At 42.0% G+C, this 18,863-nt stretch overlaps 1 protein-coding gene across 1 annotated transcript in view; it reads right to left on the reverse strand.

Annotated features, from left to right (window-relative positions):
• The window catches only part of LOC106582320 (gamma-aminobutyric acid type B receptor subunit 1-like), a 48,290-nt gene extending 29,971 nt beyond the window's left edge, over window positions 1–18,319 (reverse strand). The window contains exons 1-7 of the mRNA XM_014165313.2: window positions 17,956–18,319; window positions 14,373–14,465; window positions 14,053–14,117; window positions 13,238–13,376; window positions 10,128–10,313; window positions 6,236–6,253; window positions 1,679–1,839 (exon numbers count right to left, since the gene is read on the reverse strand). Coding sequence (XP_014020788.1) covers window positions 1,679–1,839; window positions 6,236–6,253; window positions 10,128–10,313; window positions 13,238–13,376; window positions 14,053–14,117; window positions 14,373–14,451 — 648 coding nt within the window. The 5' untranslated portion in view covers window positions 14,452–14,465; window positions 17,956–18,319. The remainder of the gene's footprint in view (window positions 1–1,678; window positions 1,840–6,235; window positions 6,254–10,127; window positions 10,314–13,237; window positions 13,377–14,052; window positions 14,118–14,372; window positions 14,466–17,955) is intronic.
• Between the last annotated feature and the right edge of the window lie 544 nt (window positions 18,320–18,863).

The raw sequence follows: 18,863 nt of genomic DNA on the forward strand, positions 1-18,863 counted from the left end.
GGACAGTGACGGTCAGTGACGGTCAGCTAATAGTCAAATGGGACAGTGACGGTCAGTGATGGTCAGCTAATAGTCAAATGGGACAGTGACGGTCAGTGATGGTCAGCTAATAGTCAAATGGGACAGTGACGGTCAGTGATGGTCAGTTAGTGGTGAAATGGGACAGTGACAGTCAGTGAGAGTCAGCTATATGTGACATCTTATCCCGAGGAGACCTCTGCAGTGGCATTCTGTCCACTGAAGAAATGTCCCCTGTGCTTTGACACATAGACATTGGTGTTGACACATAGACATTGGTGTTGACACATAGACATAGGTGTTGACACATAGACATTGGTGTTGACACAGATATTGGTGTTGACACATAGATATTGGTGTTGACACATAGACATTGGTGTTGACACATAGACATTGGTGTTGACACATAGACATTGGTGTTGACACATAGACATTGGTGTTGACACATAGACATTGGTGTTGACACATAGACATTGGTGTTGACATACAGACATTAGTCTTGACATACAGACATTGGTGTTGACACATAGACATTGGTGTTGACATACAGACATTGGTCTTGACATACAGACATTGGTGTTGACACATAGACATTGGTGTTGACACATAGACATTGGTGTTGACACATAGACATTGGTGTTGACACATAGACATTGGTGTTGACACACAGACATTGGTCTTGACATACAGACATTGGTCTTGACATACAGACATTGGTCTTGACATACAGACATTGGTGTTGACATACAGACATTGGTGTTGACATACAGACATTGGTGTTGACACATAGACATTGGTCTTGACATACAGACATTGGTCTTTTTATTTTTAAGACACATAACCTCCTAGCAGCCAGCTGATGCTTTGTGGTTGTCCAGTTTCATCGTGAAAGTTCACTTTTTCCTATACCTGCACTGACGCTGAATTCCAGCAAGCCAATATCAGTGTCTGACTTGGCATTAGTTTAGTTTATCGTCCACCACCACTGAAATCGGGGAGGGGACTGTGGATCGGTCTCTGTCCATTCGTACATTAGCCACATGAGATATCTCAGACAGCACTATGCCGATTTTGACGACATTTTGGCCAATGTTGCATCTTGCCATAGAGATCCAGCATTTACAAAATGACACTGATTGGCCTAAAGCGGCAGCTATGGTAATTCACTGAAATGTGTTAGTTGCGAGTGATATCTCAATTGGCCCAAGGGGGGCACTGCATTGTTTGTGGGGGATGACATATTTATTGTTGCCTTGTTTTTTTTTAATTAAATGGGCAACTGTGCAACAATTCTAAAAGGGGTAATGTAATATGGCTTTTGGTGCATAACTCCCGTGACAATATTAAATAAGTATGCTGTTTAGTTGTTACATTATTGCACCCACCTGCTACAAGGGCAATGCATTCAGAGTAGACCTATGCCTGCTGGAAATCAATATCATGTTGGCAAGTTTTAACAATGTATAGACATGTAAAGAAGAAAAGGCTGTAACTGAAATCGAAATTAAGTGTTCATGTATTTCATATATCATATATCAATTAAATTTCAACTGGTCTAGAGCCTTGTGAAAAACCAAGATAAAGTTGTATTATCTTCTGCTTATGTGACTTCCACTTTTTAAACACAACAATTGATCTATTTGATCCAACATTTACTCACCATACTGTCATAGTATATCAACTCCAGTTCGTAATCCGGCAGAATATCCGTCCGGTTGTTCACCAGATCCAAAGCCATCTGCGCAGAGGGGAGACATGCTTGCCCGCCCGGCCAACCGCCGCTCATGGGGAAGAGAGCTCCGATGTAGAGTTTCTTCTTGCCTAGGGACGGGCACGGCCAGGAGAGGAAAAGTAAGGTGAGCGACGCTCGAAGTGCAATATGGCCGGACGCGACACTCGATAATTGCCGCAGACTTTTCCCAATGACCGCCATGGTCAGGTAAATTGAATTGGAGAAATATCCGAATGTTGCAGTGGAGTTGGGTTCGTATTAGAATAATAGAAGGAGATTGTGTTGTAATTAAAGTTTAGAGAGCCTCGAGGTGAATTTGCAATGAATCCCAATAGCATTTCATTGAAGAACTTTGTGCTCTCCAAAAAGTGGATTCACGTGTTCGCCTCGCTAACAGACAGACAGTGAAAGATTGTTAGCCAATAATAAGAAATAGCCTAGCTCGCCTGGTCTTTATATTATTTCAGTGGACTAATCGTTCCGACTGATAATTTGTCAGTGCAGAGGCGGGTGATATACACCGCAAATAGTTAATGTTTTTATCAACGTTGAATGTTGGGTTTATAAATAGGGTATAACTTGTTTGGAAACCACGTTTGCCTCTTTTTGTCCTTCAGCAGGCAGAGTTCAATAATTCCAAAACCTAAGATGAAGTGTGCAATTAATTGGGTCCAGCAAATAAGTTGAATGGTTTTATTCAAGTGCTGTAAAAGCTAATGAGGCAGGATAGTTTCCCCTTCCGTCGCGATGGAGAATATTAGACAGACATTAAAATAATTCTAGTCCGTTATTTCTAATGATTCATAATCGCCATGATTTTGCACCGAAAGGTATGCGTGCGCGACCAGTCTAGACGGCAAAAAATGAGCTCCGGATTGCGAATAACGTTTGAATTGTTCTTATTCTCTGGTTAATAAAAGCAAATCGCACTGTGCGTAATTTCAGGATTTTAAAATAATCGGTCCGTGCAACGACCTGTATTTCCAATTGTAGAGGATGAAACGGAATGAGACGCGAAAGGTACATCATCCACTGCAGCAGAGGCTATGAGGGTGCGCGTGTGTGTGTGTGTGTGCATGCGTGTATGAGCGAGGACAACTCTGATGATATTTGCTAGTCGGTGAATGTGTAGAGACATCGAGAGAGCAAGTGAGAGAGGGGGGTGGTTGAGGGGGCACTATAAACTGCAGTGCCTATTTACCAACTTTTGAATTGTGTGTGTGTGTGCGCGCGCGTGTGTGCATGTGTGCACAACACCTAGATTCTACAATCAAAGAAGTGTGCAGCACCTAGTTTCTACAATCAAATAGTATTGGCAAACTCGGTATCTGTCACTCTAATTCATCTTTTGCGAGCAATAGATTATTCAAATCAATGTATAATGACTGTTAACTTTACCTGGGAAAATAGAGGGTAAACTGATAGAAATCAAATATTGTAATATCAAATCAACATAGACTTTAGATTGACAGTGAGCCAAATCGATTCTCAACCACAACAATGCCTCACATGCTTCTCAGTTCTGTCTCAATAACCAATGAAAGGACATTCATTCACACACCCACAAGCCAATAAAAAGAAAGACAATTAAATGCCTCAAGGGCTACTTTGAGAAATCAGCAAAAGCAGTGGACCAGTCAGAGCATCAATCTCCCGGCTCTCCTTTTCCCTTCATCTAAGCTGAACTGGAGTCAGTCTGTGTGATGTATAGCCAAGGGCTGCTACAGTACAGGCTACAGCATACCTGCTGTTTGAACCGTCTGTCCACTTTAAAGCCTCCTCTCATTGCGCTTTAATCAGCCAATGCAGCACTGTCCACGTCCCAAATGCCTCCCTATTCCCTATAAAATAGAGCTCTGGTCAAAAGTAGTGTACTATAAATAATAGGGTGCAATTTCGGACGCAGGCCACCGTTTCACTGTCAGCTTTGAGACAGGGCTCTCATACCCCCTGTAGGCCAATATCCATAACAGAATTAGAGCCAGCTATAATAGAATGATAGAATTAGTCAGTAATGCTACCCTCCCATGACTCCACCTCTTCCACGTCTAAAATGTAACACCTGACTCATTGGCAACAGCTACTGGCACTCTGGGGACTAGAGAGTAAAGCCAACGCTATACACGCATTCCACCTTTGCTGAACAATTAGACTGGTTTTAGGTTCTCTATGTAATATCACTGTAGAAATACTCATATTGTGCACATTGGGATAGATTGTGTGATGGAGAAATAGCCACCTTCCTCCACCTCAATACGATTACAGCGGAGTGGACTTGCTACTGAATTGCATCTGAATACAGTAATAGTCAATAGCAGACCCAAAGCTACTAACTGTTCAGTATACTTGGCGCAGGTGGCGATTCAACTCACAGCCCTTGTGTTGCCAGTCAGCACCATGCGTGTTCCAACCTCTAACCCGCTGAGCCATCTGTAGCCCACAATGACGTAGTACTCCTCTCTCTCTCCGTCTCTCTCTGTCTCTCATAGATCACCTGTCTGAACTTTGCAGCATGCCATGTATTATTCACACCTGATATTTAAATGCGATTCCATTACGCGGCCGTCTATATGCCAGCAAACACTGATCAACACATAATGGGCCGACATTTGTCACGACAAGAGCACTGTGCAAAAGAAAAAAAAACAGTTTGAATAGACGGTATGGCAAATAATACAATGCTAGTTCCAAATACTGCAACTCTCAGTTGGATTGCGTGCATGGTGTGCATCGTACACTTTACTTAAAGGGGCAATCTGCAATTCAAACAAAAACAACCTCGCCACTGGATTTGGTAAATAACTGAGGGATGGGGCTGGAGAAATGTAACCACTCTCAAATTCATAGACAGAGCTATGAATGCAGGGACTGACTATCCATGATATTACAATCATAGTTTTATGTTTTTAAGCTAGACAGTGTTTGTTTACAATTGCATTGTTTATAAATAATGGAGTAAAACAAGATTATACTGTATTTTGGGTTCTGATGTGGTATGACATTTATAAGTGATATTCTTCAATAATCATTCTAATACATGTACTGTATAAATCCAAAAGTGGATGTAGCAACTACAGATTGCCCTTTAACTCTGGTTAAATAATCTCTTCCTTATAAGGCACATCGTTGAAGAAAAGCTTCAAATTAAATCACGCTGCAGACTGTAATTTTACGGTGCAGATTTTGTTTTGTACAGATCTGTGCTCGTATGTGTGACTAAAATGTCGCCCACAGCCTTAGAAGCAAAACACTGTCGCAACCCCTTTGCCAGAGCTTTCTATTATATCAGCTGTATCAGTGGTGGAATCCAGTGTTGTACAGGCATCCCTATTCTGGTTAACCTATAAGAACACAGGGCTTAAGATCACAGAAGAGAAAATGCTTTTTCTGACTTCCTCTAACACACACCCACCTCCACACACAGACACAGACAGGCCCGGGTGTTAACCTTTACCCAGCTCAGAAGACAGTAAGTGGGTGTTGATACCACACTGAGTGAAACGAATGAAGAGAGAGAGAGAGAGAGAGAGAGAGAGAGAGAGAGAGAGAGAGAGAGAGAGAGAGAGAGAGAGAGAGAGAGAGAGAGAGAGAGAGAGAGAGAGAGAGAGAGAGAGAGAGTGAGAGAGAGAGAGAGAGAGAGAGAGAGAGAGAGTGAATGAGAGAGAAAAGGAGAGAGTAAGTCTGGTTCGCATTTCATGGAGATTTTGGAAGACAATGTGCTTTCTATGCACCGATAGGACAGGTTGGCGCAGGAGAAGACTAAGTTGAAATGAGTGCATAATGTTGTTGTTAATGGTTGATAATAATCATAAAAAAATTATTAGTGAAAATCTGAGTCTTACCCCTGTATCTTACGACGAGGCATATAATAGGTAGCCTCTTTAAGGAAGCAATAATCTTTAATCATAAAAAAAATATTTGTGAAAATCTGAGTCTTACCCCTGTATCTTACGACGAGGCATATAATAGGTAGCCTCTTTAAGGAAGCAATAATCTTTAACAAAACTGACAAACAAATAATAATCTTGTCAACGCCACAAGGACAACAATTTAACTATAGTATATTTTGTGTAATTTCTACTCTTGGCAGGTAGCCTAGTGGTTAGAGTGCTGGGCCAGTAACCAGAAGGTTGTTGGATCAAATCCCTGAGCTGACAAGATAAAAATCTGTTTTTCTGCCTCTGAGCGCCAAAGATGTGGATTAAGGAAGTCCCCCGCACCTCTCTGATTCAGAGGGGTTGGGTTAAATACAGAAGACACATTTCAGTTGAATACATTCAGTTGGACAACTGACTAGGTATCCCCCTTTTCCCTAACTCTAATCAGTTTCAATCCTTCACCAGCAGAATTACTGGTCAGCAGAAGGCCCCCTGCTCAGAAATGATGAACTACTGCCCTCTTGTGCTTAACAGAAGCATTACAACTTTTTGCAACATTTGTTTCACTGAGCTTTGATAGATAACCCAACCAAAACCAATCTCTTACCTTTGTAGTTTCTGTCATCTGTGGCAAGCAAATAGAAAAGACAAAATTACATTTGTTAATAGTCAACATGATTTGGTGACTGGTAGCGTATGTAAATGCAACACTAACAATGTGTGATGTTTGTGAATTGTTTCATTCTTCATGGATTGATGCACTATACGTGTTACTCACCACACATGTACAGTACTCCATGCTCCTTAAATTAACATCAGTATGTAGGCTACTTTTACTGTATTGTCTCTATACCCTGTGGAAGTGACGGCCACTTCCGCTTTTCTTTTTATTTATTTCACCTTTATTTAACCAGGTAGGCCAGTTGAGAACAAGTTCTCATTTACAACTGCTACCTGGCCAAGATAAAGCAAAGCAGTGCAACAAAAAACAACAACACAGAGTTACATGTGAGATAAACAAAAGTACAGTCAATAACACAATATAAAAATCTATATACAGTGTGTGCAAATGGAGTAAGGAGGTAAGGCAATAAAAAGGCCAATAGTAGTGAAGTAATTACAATTTAGCAAATGAACACTGGAGTGATAGATGTGCAGATGATGATGTGCAAGTAGAAATACTGGTGTGCAAAAGAGCAAAAATAAGTAAATAAAATCAATATGGGGATGAGGTAGGTAGTTGGATGGGCTATTTACAGATTGGCTGTGTACAGCTGCAGCTATCGGTAAGCTGCTCTGACAGCTAATGCTTAAAGTTAGTGAGGGAGATATGAGTCTCCAGCTTCAGTGATTTTTGCAGTTCGTTCCAGTCATTGGCAGCAGAGAACTGTAAGGAAAGGCGGCCAAAGGAGGTGTTGGCTTTGGGGATGACCAGTGAGATATACCTGCTGGAGCACGTGCTACGAGTGGGTGTTGTTATGGTGACCAGTGAGCTGACATAAGGCAGAGCTTCACCTAGCAAAGACTTATAGATGACTTGGAGCCAGTGGGTTTGGTGACGAATATGAAGCGAGGGCCAGCCAACGAGAGCATACAGGTCGCAGTGGTGGGTAGTATATGGGGCTTTGGTGACAAAACAGATGGCACTGTGATAGACTGCATCCAGTTTGTTGAGTAGAGTGTTGGAGGCTATTTTGTAAATGACATCGCCGAAGTCGAGGATCGGAAGGATAGTCAGTTTTACGAGGGTATGTTTGGCAGCGTGAGTGAAGGAGGGTTTGTTGCGAAATAGGAAGCCAATTCTAGATTTAATTTTGGATTGGAGATGCTTAATATGAGTCTGGAAGGAGAGTTTACAGTCTAGCCAGACACCGAGGTATTTGTAGTGGTCCACATATTCTAAGTCAGAACTGTCCAGAGTAGTGATGCTAGTCGGGCGGGCGGATGCGGGCAGCGATCGGTTGAAGAGCATGCATTTAGTTTTACTTGCATTTAAGAGCAGTTGGAGGACACAGAAGGAGTGTTGTATGGCTTTGAAGCTCGTTTGGAGGTTTGTTAATACAGTGTCCACAGAAGGGCCAGATGTATACAGAATTGTGTCATCTTCGTAGAGGTGGATCAAGGAATCACCCGCAGCACGAGCGACATCATTGATATATACAGAGAAAAGAGTCAGCCCGAGAATTCAACACTGTGGTACCCCCATAGAGACTGCCAGAGGTCCGGACAACAGGCCCTCCGATTTGACACACTGAACTCTATATGAGAAGTAGTTGGTGAACCAGGCGAGGCAGTCATTTGAGAAACCAAGTCAGCCGATAAGAATACGGTGATTGACAGTGTTCGAAAGCCTTGGCCAGGTCGATGAAGACGGCTGCACAGTACTGTCTTTTATCGATGGCGGTTATGATATCGTTTAGGACCTTGAGCGTGGCTGAGGTGCACCCGTGACCAGCTTGGAAACCGGATTGCACAGCAGAGAAGGTACGGTGGGATTTGAAATGGTCAGTGATCTGTTTGTTGACTTGGCTTTCGAAGACTTTAGAAAGGCAGGGCAGGATGTTTATAGGTCTGTAACAGTTTGGGTCTAGAATGTCACCCCCTTTGAAGAGGGGGGTGACCGCAGCACCTTTCCAATCTTTAGGAATCTCAGAAGATACGAAAGAGGTTGAACTGACTAGTAATAGGGGTTGCAACAATGGCGGCGGATAATTTTAGAAAGAGAGGGTCCAGATTGTCTAGCCCAGCTAATTTGTACGGGTCCAGGTTTTGCAGCTCATGTCCCAAAATCTCTTGAATGGCCTTCAAGATTATATCATAAAATTCAGGAAAACGCAGTCATTTAATATATATACAGTACCAGTCAAAAGTTTTGACACACCGACTCATTCCATTTTCTCTCTTTTTTAAAAATATTTTCTACAATGTAGAATAATAGTGAAGACATCAAAACTATGAAATAACACATATGGAATCATGTTGTAACCAAAGAAGTGTTAAACAAATCAAAATATATTTTATATTTGAGATTCTTCAAAGTAGCCACCCTTTGCCTTGATGACAGCTTTGCACACTCTTGGCGATAATGACGATAAGAACCAGTTAGTTACAGGCGGTCTAATGTTTATATCTTAGATTGCGCTGTTTTTTTTGTTGCCAGCCAGTACTTTTTAAAAATGAAAACAATATATAAAATAAATGGAGACCTGCAAACTTTCGTAATAGAGAAATATACAGCTGATTGGGGGGAGTTGTAGTTCATGTGTGTAGTTCAAATGAGATGGTTGTAAATTCTCGGCTTCGTCCTTCTTCTTCGGCGTCAAATACGTTGAAGTAAATTTATACCAAAGTACATATATATTTGAACAAATATGAAGCCCATTCTTAGCCTACAAAACGAGAACACAGATGTAAAATTGATGTCACTTTCATAGGGTATTACACAATCTTTCACAATTATAAAAAAAAATATGGCTTGTGTCCACCAGGTGGCAGTACTATAACTCCCTGTTTAAGACAAGTACACAGAACAGGGGGGTGAATGTCAACTGGTTTTCTTGGATTTCTCGCATCTTGTCTCCTTCTCAAAATGAGGAGAGGAACCGAGGTGAGGAACCTCTGATCTTCTCCGCCGTTGTGTTTTGAGATGGAGGCAAGGAGAGAGGATGCGAGGAGTCAAGGAAATACAATTAACATTCATCCAAAGATGCTGAATACTTATCATTTGTACCTATACACACCTATGATTTTCACACAAAACAAAGCATATACACCATTGTAGAATACATGCATGGACACACAACTATATTGACAATATATTAATGTACACTGAGTGTACAAAACATTAGGAACACCTGCTCTTTCCGTGACATAGACTGACCGGTGAATCCAGGTGAAAGCTATGATCCCTTATTGATGTCACTCGTTAAATCCATTTCAATCAGTGTAGGTGAAGGGGAGACGGGTTAAAGAAGGATTTTTAAGCCTTGAGACAATTGAGACATGGATTGTGTGTGTGTGCCATTCAATGGGTGAATGAGCAAGACAAAATATTTAAGTGTCTTTGAACGGGGTATGGTAGAAGGTGCCAGGCACACCGGTCTAAGTGTGTCAAGAACTTCAACGCTGCTGGGTTTTTCACGCTCAACAGTTTGTATCAACAATGGTCCACCATCCAAAGGACACCCAGCCAACTTGACATAACTGTGGGAAGCATTGGAGTCAAAATGGCCCAGCATCCCTATGGAACACTTTCAACACCTTGTAGAGTCCATGTCATGACAAATTGAGGCTGTTCTGAGAGAAAAAGGGGTGCAACTCAATATTAGGACGATGTTCCTAATGTTTTGTACACTCAGCGTATATTGGTTTGTCTATGTATGTTTCCATGGAGTATATGTGTTGTTTCTCCATTTCGAAGCTAAACCAAAGCATTTAATATCAACACCAACATCACAAATGAATGACAGGAATAGATTGGGATTCCATTCCGCACTTACAGAGGCAGACGGGTTTGGGTGAGTCCCACTTGCCCAGCTTGGTGCAGTGTGAGATGTTCCTGCCCTCCAGCATGAAGCCAGCATGGCAGCTGTAGTGCAGCACGGTGCCCTCCACCGGTGGCCCAGGGGGCTTCAGCGCCACCCTCCCATTCTCCAGGGACGTCCACACCCGAGGGCACAGCAGCACTGGGAGAGAGATGGGCAGAGTAGTGGGAGGAAGGTTGGTGGGAATGACAGCAGTCATATTTACAAGACATGTACTAACTGGCAGTTTGTTTCTGCTCTCTTGCCAACTCCTTATGGAACATATATGGCATGACAATTCTATAAGGAGTTGGCAGGAGAGCAGAAAACAGACTGGCACTACGGTACCAGGGTTCATTTTGGCAGCTTTTTTCTATTTAGTTTTAGTCTTCAAAAATATTTCAGTCAGATTTTAGTAATTTCCTTCTTCGTTAGTTTTAGTTATTATCAGTTGACAAAAAAACCTGGACAATTTTGGTTTAGTTTTAGTCACATTCATTTTAGTCAGTGCATTTCTTTCTAATTAAATAATTAATACACCACATGGCCAAAAGTATGTGGACACCTGCTCGTCGAACATCTCATTCCAAAATCTTGGGCATTAATAAGGAGTTGGTCCCCCTTTGCTGCTATAACAGCCTCCACTCTTCTGGGAAGGCTTTCCACTAGATGTTGGAACATTGCTGCAGGGGCTTCCATTCAGCCACAAGAGCATTAGTGAGGTCGGGCACTGATGTTGGGCGATTAGGCCTGGCTCGCAGTCGGCGTTCCAATTCATCCCAAAGGTGTTCGATGGGGTTGAGATCAGGGCTCTGTGCAGGCCAATCAAGTTCTTCCACATCAGTATCGACAAACCATTTCTGTATGGACCTCGCTTTGTGCGTAGAGGGTATTGTCATGCTGAAACAGGAAAGGGCCTCCCCAAACTGTTGCCACAAAGTTGGAAGCATAGAATCGTCTAGAATGTCATCGTATGCTGTAGCATTAAGATCTCTCTTCACTGGAACTAAGGGGCCTAGCCCGAACCATGAAAAACAGCCCCAGACCATTATTCCTCCTCAACACTTTACAGTTGGCACTATGCGTTTGTGCACTGTATGTCCTGGCATCTGCCAATCCCAGATTAGTCTGTCGGACTGCCAGATGGTGAAGTATTATTCATCACTCCAGAGAACGCATTTCCACTGTTCCAAAGTCCAATGGCGGCGAGTTTTACACCACTCCAGCCGACGCTTGGCATTGCGCATGGTGATCTTAGGCTGCTTGTGTGCGGCTGCTCGGCATTTACAGTTGACTGGGGCATCTCTAGCAGGGCAGAAATATGACGAACTGAATTGTTGGAAAGTTGGCATCCTATGACGGTGCCATGTTGGAATGTTGGTGAGCTCTTCAGTAAGACCATTCTACTGCCAGTGAGCTATGGAGAATGCATGGCTGTGTGCTCGATTTTATTCACCTGTCAGCAATGGGTGTGGCTGAAATAGCCGAATACCCTCATTTGAAGGGGTGTCCACATACTTTTGTATATATAATGTATTTACCTCTTACTTCCATCATGTGCATATTCAGCTAGACTAGGCCTACTATCCCCTAATATAGCTGGCACATTGCTATTGCGGCCGATTGTAACCAATGTCAGCCATGATTTACCATATAAACTACGAAGCCTTGGCTACAGGTTAAACAATTTAGCTATACAGCTCTTTTCTCCCAATCATTCCCATTGGATGGGGGTAAATAACAGCGATTCCTTTAAAAGGGGGAGAATCTGAGCTATCCAACAATGCCAGAATTATTACTGTACTCCTAACCTCGTCTCCAGGATTCAACTGCTGACGCATAGAGCCTGGTAACAGTGGGGACCGTTTGGGATTTACTGAGTGACATGATAATCAGTTCAAATTCTGAGCAAATCACACGACTATGAGGAGTGGCTCCAAATCGAGGCCGAAAAGTTGTGTTATGGTGCATCACATATCACCGTTCATGCTAATAGCTAGCCAGCGTAGCTCTGCTAGCCGTCCGGTAACACGATGTCACTGAATGCTGTTTATACACTTCAGATATAGCAGACTCTGGAATATCCATATTGCACGAGCTAACCGAGTTCTCTTCGTTGCCCCCGGATGCAGCACACTTAGAGGGAGGTTCTAAGGGTTGAGCTAGATGGTGATGGGCTGAGAGATCAGCCAATTAAAACCAGTGGTTGTTTCGTCCGCTCCTGCCATAGGCTTCCTGTCATGTCCCGTTCTGAGGCGTTGGGAAGCCAGATGGTTCGACAGAAAGAGAGCCAGGCGGTCGGCTAATTCTCCTAATACTCAACAAATAGCATTAATATTTCCAATCTGAAATACACTGCGCTCACATTTGCTGACCATGAGAGGATCAACACAGATGAAGAACAGTGCACATGGGAAAATAGAGCTTCCAATCTGATGTGATCAAAGCAAAAATAGTCTACATTGAAATAAGAGGGATTAAACATTATTGTTTCTAGTTAAGGTTGGTTACAATTGAAGTGTCCTGGCCTGCTGGCTATGCATCAGTTAGAAAAATGTTGACTGACTGAAGTGACGTGTGGGAGAGCTGGGCAGATCAGCTCAATCAGACCATGCAACTGAAAGACGTTCATTCCGCCCAAAGAGAGGATTGCATTACATATTCTGCAAAGGCATGCATATTTACGATTGGAAAGAACAGATGAAAAGGAGCTTCATGTCAATTTGAATGTCCATTTGTCTCAAGTGGAATTCTCATATCGTTACATTGTCATCAACTGAAATGAAAACTAATTTGTTACCATTTTCTGTTGTTGTTTATGGCTTCTCGTTATCGTCATTTGTTTTCATCGGGAAAAATAGGTTGTTGACAAATATTTTGTCATAGTTATTGTTGATGAAATGAGCACTAAGTTACAGAGCAGAGTGGCACACAATAATCAATGATACATCAAAGATATCCTTACGTAGTAGCAGTGATATAGTCTAGTCAATCCAGGAATTCACTCTGACAGGCATCGAAGAGGGAATTTACCCTTGACAATGAAGTCAAACAGGTAGACTGTAAATAGTGTAGAGAGTACTTACAACATCTGCTGTGCAGTGTGATGTCGGTCCATGTGCCGTTGGGAAGGCACTTCCTGACTTTAGGGCCCACTATGACCCTGTTCCCCCTGCAGATGTACTCTATCTCGTAGTCCACTGGTAGGATCTGCACATTGCGGATCTGCACACAGAAATAGATAACGTAGATTGATGTTTAGCTATGTCTTTAAATATGTACATCACCTGACTAATGAGTCATTTTTCCTATAGGCTTCAATGCGTTGCTATGATTAGGACAACAACAACATAGTAGACACTAGATATGGCCATGCTAGAGAGAACCAAAGGGCCGATTACGTCAGAATTGACAAGCAACTATATGAGCTATTTCTACTTTATCTAGGGTTGGATATGATTAAAGGTAGTACTGATAGTACTGTGATAGTAGTGATTGTACTGTGATAGTAGTGATAGTACTGTGGTAGGAGTGATAGTACTGTGATAGTAGTGATAGTACTGTGGTAGGAGTGATAGTACTGTGATAGTAGTGATAGTACTGTGGTAGGAGTGATAGTACTGTGATAGTAGTGATAGTACTGTGATAACAGTGGTAGTACACTCTTAGAAAAAAGGGTTCCAAACGGGTTCTTTGGTTGTCCCCACAGAAGAACCCTTTTTGGTTCCAGGTATAACTCTTTTGGGTTCCTTGTAGAAACCCCTGTGAAAAGAGTTTTACCTGGAACCAAAAAGGGTTCTTCAAAGGGTTCTCCTATAGGGACAGCCGAAGAACCCCTTAAGGTTCTAGATAGCACCTTTTTTTCATACGGTGAACTGTGATGTTATTGAGAGTACTGTACCTGTTCTTGTGTCAGGCCTCTGTAGCGGATGCCTCCGTCTCTGGGAGGACGGATGATGGCACAGCCTAAACAGGAGACGAGAGAAAGACATGATGAGTGGAAGAATAATCACTTACAGTAGTCTACATTACAGTCATGAGATATGTTACACTCCAATTATAATCATCACTCCACATAACGCCTTCCTCCACGCATTCAACAACATTGTGATGATGCTCCATTTAGGTTATTTTGCAATCTACACGGTTTTTCTAACTGCTAACACACTTACACAACACACAAGTTGCACGCACATGTACACACACAAACACAATAATTACCTCCAGTTGTTGAATTATGCATGGCCACAACAAGAGATGGCAGAGCATACAGAATTATAAGAAACAATAGCTGTGCCATTTCTGGATCTGGATCTGGAGAGGGAGAGGGAGAGGGAGAGGAGAGAGAGAGAGAGAGACTAAAGGATTAAATAAGAAGATAATGAAAGGAAGCGACAGAGAGGGAAGGTAGTTATAAACAGCCTTTACACAGTAAAGTCATTATATTGTAACAAAAACCTCAAGTTCATTGGAGGGACCAACATTCATAATGGGACAGTCTTATCAAACACACACACACACACACACACTACAGGTAAAACATTTTAGAACACCTATTCATTCAGGGGTTTTTCTTTATTTTTACTATTTTCTGCATTGTAGAATAGCAGTGAAGACATCACAACTATGAAATAACACATATGGAATCATGTAGTAACCCAAAAAGTGTTGAACAAATCAAAATATATTTTATATTTGAGATTCTTCAAATAGCCACCCTTTGCCTTCACATGTAAAAAGGGCTTTATAAATACATTTGATTGATGACAGCTTTGCACACTCTCAACCTGCTTCACCTGGAATTCTTTTCCAACAGTCTTGAAGGAGTTCCCACATATGCTTGTTGGCTGCTTTTCCTTCATTCTGCAGTCCGACTCATCCCAAACCATCTCAATTTGGTTTTGGATTGTAGTGGCCAGGTCATCTGATGCAGCACTCCATCCCTCTCCTTCTTAGTAAAATAGGCCTTACACAGGCTGGAGGTGTGTTGGGTCATTGTCCTGTTGAAAAATAAATGATAGTCCCGCTAAGCCCAGATCAGATGGGATGGCTTATCGCTGGAGAATGCTGTGGTAGCCATGCTGGTTAAGTGTGCTTTGAATTCTAAACAAATCACAGACAGTGTCGCCAGCAAAGCACCCCGACACCATAACACCTCCTCCTCCATGCTTTACGGGGGGAAATACACATGAAGAGATTATCCGTTCACCCACACCGTGTCTCACAAAGATATGGTGATTGGAACCAAAAATCTCCAATTTGGACTCATTTTACATTACATTTTAGTCATTTAGCAGACGCTCTTATCCAGAGCGACTTACAGTAGTGAATGCATACATTTCATTTCATGCATTATTTTAAAATATATTTTTTTGTACTGGCCCCCCGTGGGAATCGAACTGACAACCCTGGCGTTGCACACACCATGCTCTACCAACTGAGCCACAGGAAAGGCCGACTCCAGAACAAAGGACAAATTTACACCAGTCTAATGTCCATTGCTCGTATTTCTTGGCCCAAGCAAGTCTCTTCTTATTATTGGTGTCCTTTAGTAGTGGTTTCTTTGCAGCAATTCAACCATGAAGGCCTGATTCACACAGTCTCCCCTGAACAGTTGATGTTGAGATGTGTCCAGTTATGATGGACTGTCGTTTCTCTTTGCTTATTTGAGCTGTTCTTGCCATTATATGGACTTGGTCTTTTACCAAATAGGGCTATCTTCAGTATACCCCCCTACCCTGTCACAACACAACTGATTGCCTCAAACGTATTAAGAAGGAAAGAAATTCCACAAATTAACTTTTAAGAAGGCAAACCTGTTAATTGAAATGCATTCCAGGTGACTACCTCATGAAGCTGGTTGAGAGAATGCCAAGAGTGTGCAAATCTGTCATCAAGGCAAATGGTGGCTACTTTGAAGAATCTCAAATATAAAATATATTTTGATTTGTTGAACACTTTTTTGGTTACTACATGATTCCATATGTGATTTTTCATAGTTTTGATGTCTTCACTATTATTCTACAATGTAGAAAATTGTAAAAATTAAAGAAAACCCTTGAATGAGTAGGTCTTCTAAAACTTTTGACCGGAAGTGTAATTCATAACCATTGACAAGGACAACCCAGATGATCATCTAAACCAGTGACCAAACAACAACATACACCAACCTTCATATGTACACTATTCATCTGGTAACAAAAACCTCACCTACAGCAGTTCAGTGAGTAGTGCTCCTGCCACTAAAGACCAGTGTGTTAGTTGTTACTAATATGTACTGGCTCCATGTGCTATAGAGAGATAGTATGAGAGCAGAACTCACTCTGCCATAACCCTTTGCATAATGGAGTGGGGTAGGTCAAGACCGCTCACTCATTCCAACAGTGTGCTTTCAGTGCTAACACAGCCGACACAGCAGCCATACGAGTGTGTACTAAAGTATAAATACACCTAAATATAGCCACTCGTTTGAAGTGCTGAATAATGAATGCAACTTCATCATGTTGTCACACAGAGAGATGGAGAGAGAGAGAGAGAGAGAGAGAGAGAGAGAGAGAGAGAGAGAGAGAGAGAGAGAGAGAGGGAGAGATAGAGAGAGGAACAAAGCTCCACAGTGAGATAGATGGTGGGAAGGAAGGGAAGGGTAGTGGAGGAAGACAGACGGACACTGTTGGCTACTTCATTAGCATTATGGTGAATTTATAGAGCACTGCAGGAGGGGACAGGAGGAGACAGACACAGAGAGAAAGAGAAAGAGAGAAAAGATGGGAAATGCAACGAAAAGTATGTGTGAGACAGAGAGAGAGAGAGAGAGAGAGAGAGAGAGAGAGAGGGACAACACAGTGGGAGACACTTCTCACATACTGAGATACATAAAAGCAAACTGTGTGAGCGTGGTATGGATCAGACAGCTTAAAATATATCAAGCTAGCCAGCTTCATAAATATTATGGTAATGTCAGTGGCCTATATTAAATCAACAAGATGTGATGTAGCTTTAGGTGCAGCAAAATTAATTGCAGCACCATGGACAGCGGATGTATCTGAACAAAAGATTCCAACTGGGACGAGCATAGAGAAACAGATATTTCAGGACCATGGACAGCACCCACGGCATCACAGATACGTATCTAAGCCAGAGACCAAAACGGCGACACACAACATTCTATCCATAAGATGTAGCTTATTTATTAAGCAAGCCACATCTGATATGCTATTACAAAAATGCCCTTAGCAATGAAAAAAATAGCCATATGTTTACAATGGTGTGCAGGTGGATTTCAACATCGAGACATGTTCACTGGACTGATATCGCCTACAAACGCTTTAATGAGGGTCGCTCGTAGGGTGCTACCAACAGTAGGCTACTGGTAATTGCTGGTCCGTGTTGACACCGCCGGGAATCCTTGACGGCCTATCGAAGAAGGCCAGCCCTATATCCGTTTGCAGAATTCAGATTTGAGAAGTTCGGATTTCATGTCAATTCTAGCATGCCATTCATTCCCATAGCCTAAAAACATTCACTGAAAATGTGCAAAATATATCTAAAGATAAACTCACGTCATTAATAGGTAGGACTGCGTGTTATATTATGCTGCGATAATAAAAAACAATGTAAAGTAGTTCCTGCTTGGCGAAACCTGTCATTTACGAGAATACATTTTACATAGGCTAGAGTAGACCTGTCATCTGAATACAAATATAATACAGTCACATCTATGCAAGCTTGATTCCTTAGAATTATGCACGATTGTTTAGGTTGCATACTGAGTAAGAGATTGTAGCATGTAATCATGTGTACTTACAAATACTTTCAACGCGCTCAATCAAGATGACCGTATGTCCGTCGGTTGCGACTCGTTTGGGAACACCCAAATGTCGAATTATTTGGTAAAATGTGCTTCTTTGCAACGTATTGTATGGCTATGCTTTTATGGCTATAGCTGTGCAATCCGGTCCCCATGCATAGGCTATACATTGAATGTCAAAAACAACCGTATTAATCAGTCTATTGCCATCTACTTCAATTTCGTATGGTGATAAATCAGAAACGAATTATGTACATATAAATACACGCACTATATACAATCGCTCCCCATATACGACGAAACACCGAATCCTCACACTCCCTCCCTTTTCTCTCTCCCTACAATCTCCAGCTAATTCACGACGTCATGATGGAGAGACGTACGTAGGTTGGCCTATCGTGCGTAAAAGTCATTTTCTCACGCACACATCTCCTTTTCCAAGATGCATGTTGGAGGTATTGGCCCACGCCAGCAAATCGTGATCATGGCAAATCTAAGAGCTTTAATTTTATGATAAGCGTTATGGAGTTATCCTAATCGGTAAGTATTTATAGGCAATAAGCAACATGGAAGATTCCCAATATATGCAATTTAAGCCAGTATTAAGCCTTTAGATCCTATGTCAATAAAGCAGGAATAAGTCGTTTCTACAACATTGACCTCTATTTTCAGCTTTAGTAAAACCAGAGATGTTCTTATAACAGGCTTTGGTACCCATCTCCCTCACCCTCCTCTCCTGACATCTATTCTGAGAGCACCCGACTCCTTCATATGTATATCCTGGTTGAATAATTGAAGCAGGGGGATAAAAGATAACTCATCTCCTTTCCTGTCTCCTCCCAACTCTCTAGCTTTTTCTGCAAACCCCACATTCTCCTCCTCTTCTACAATCTGAAATGTAGTAT

Source organism: Salmo salar, chromosome ssa02 (assembly GCF_905237065.1).
Source record: "Salmo salar chromosome ssa02, Ssal_v3.1, whole genome shotgun sequence".
Classification (NCBI taxonomy): domain Eukaryota; kingdom Metazoa; phylum Chordata; class Actinopteri; order Salmoniformes; family Salmonidae; genus Salmo; species Salmo salar.